At 40.0% G+C, this 1636-nt stretch overlaps 1 protein-coding gene across 1 annotated transcript in view; it reads right to left on the minus strand.

Moving 5' to 3' along the window:
• The window catches only part of LOC106878397 (protein lifeguard 2), a 26033-nt gene extending 24821 nt beyond the window's left edge, over positions 1–1212 (minus strand). Inside the window, exon 1 of the mRNA XM_014927594.2 lies at positions 1183–1212. Coding sequence (XP_014783080.1) covers positions 1183–1197 — 15 coding nt within the window. The 5' untranslated portion in view covers positions 1198–1212. The remainder of the gene's footprint in view (positions 1–1182) is intronic.
• Positions 1213–1636: the final 424 nt, after the last annotated feature.

A 1636-nucleotide genomic window follows, 5' to 3' on the forward strand; every position in this document is an offset into this window, starting at 1 on the left:
TATATATATATATATATGTGTGTGTGTGTGTGTGTGTGTATATATATATGTGTGTGTGTGTGTGTGTATGTGTGTGAGTATATATATATATATATATATATATAGACAACAAGCTTCTTTCAGTTTCCGTCTACCAAATCCACTTACAAGGCTTTGGTCAGCCCAAGGCTATAGCAGAAGACATTTGCCCAGTTTGATGGAAAAAAAAAAAGACAATGTTCACAGCTAGAATACGCCTGATGAATGAGAGTTGATCAGAGTTTGATAACCACTTGAAGGGTCTAACCCAATCTGTAGACTTTTATTAATGTCACAACTAATCCAAGGATCGTAGATTCAACTTCCTCCACTCTACAGCAATGGACGGAATTTATTGAGACAGATTTTCTATAGTCCGATGTCTCTCCTGTCATCAATTCTTACCTGTTTCCAAGCAAGGGAATATTTCCTAGACATGTCTTTTCATGGAAGACCAGAAGCAAACGATGTTGCTTGTATGATGGTGATGCCTGCTTATAATCATCATATGATGTCAAGACAAAGACACACACACACACACACACACACAGTTGCCACATAAAAGGCACTTGTGTCGGTGTCTTGTACAAAGCATCCATGCTGGTGCCATGTAATAGCACTGGTGCCACATAAAAAGCTCCCAATACATTCTGTGAAGTAGTTGGCATTAGGAAGGACATCCAGCCATTAAACCCATGTCAAAATAGGCAACTGGAGCTCTCCAGCTGGCCAGCTCCTGTCAATCCGTCCAACTCATGCCAGCATGGAAAATGGACGCTAAATGATGATGATGATGATGATGATATACGCGCATGTGTGTTTGCGTGTGTCCCGTCGCTGCTTGAAAACTGTTGTTGGTTTGTTTACGCCCCTTAACTTTAGCGGTTAGGCAAAAGAGACCTACAGAATGGGTACAAGGCTTTAAAATAAGCGATGGAGTTGATTTGTTCAGCTAAAACCCTTCAAGACGATCCCCAGCATGGCCGCAGTCCAGTGATTGAAACAAGTAAAAACAAAACAAAACAAAAATAGTTAAAAAAGGATTGGTACAAAATTAAATGTCATTCTCAGGGCTGTGTGACACAAGAGAATCCCCAAACCCAGTCTTCAGCGACTTATCATTTCTAATAATAAACTGTTTAATTCAATCAAATCTTAACTCACTTGTACGGTGACCATTGTAATTAATATGGGTTTGTTTGATTATTTCTGCACTCTAGCAGTTTTCCGTATAAAATGGTCCTCCCCAGGGGCGGACTGGCCAGCTTGCCCGATGGCAAGTGGACCCCTGCGCCATTAGAATCTATATATGGGGGCCCATCTCCTTAAGTTATTCACTCCTGGAAGAAAGCATTAATTATTTCCGCCTGGCTGTGTTTGTAGACAGTTGAAAAGAATACTTTTAGCAAAAAAATAATTAAATGATAGCATTGTAGTTGCGGGTGGGGCCCCCCTTAGTCTCCTAGCAACTAATACTTTTAGACCCAGTCCGTTACTGGTTCCCCCAGTCTCTTTGTCAACTTTAAATGCAGGAAGTACTTCATAGCTGATTTCTCAGAAAAATATACCTTCACTCACAAGTTGTTAATTTGATTATCTATACACATATTCACATATA

Source organism: Octopus bimaculoides, chromosome 17, assembly GCF_001194135.2.
Source record: "Octopus bimaculoides isolate UCB-OBI-ISO-001 chromosome 17, ASM119413v2, whole genome shotgun sequence".
Taxonomy (NCBI): domain Eukaryota; kingdom Metazoa; phylum Mollusca; class Cephalopoda; order Octopoda; family Octopodidae; genus Octopus; species Octopus bimaculoides.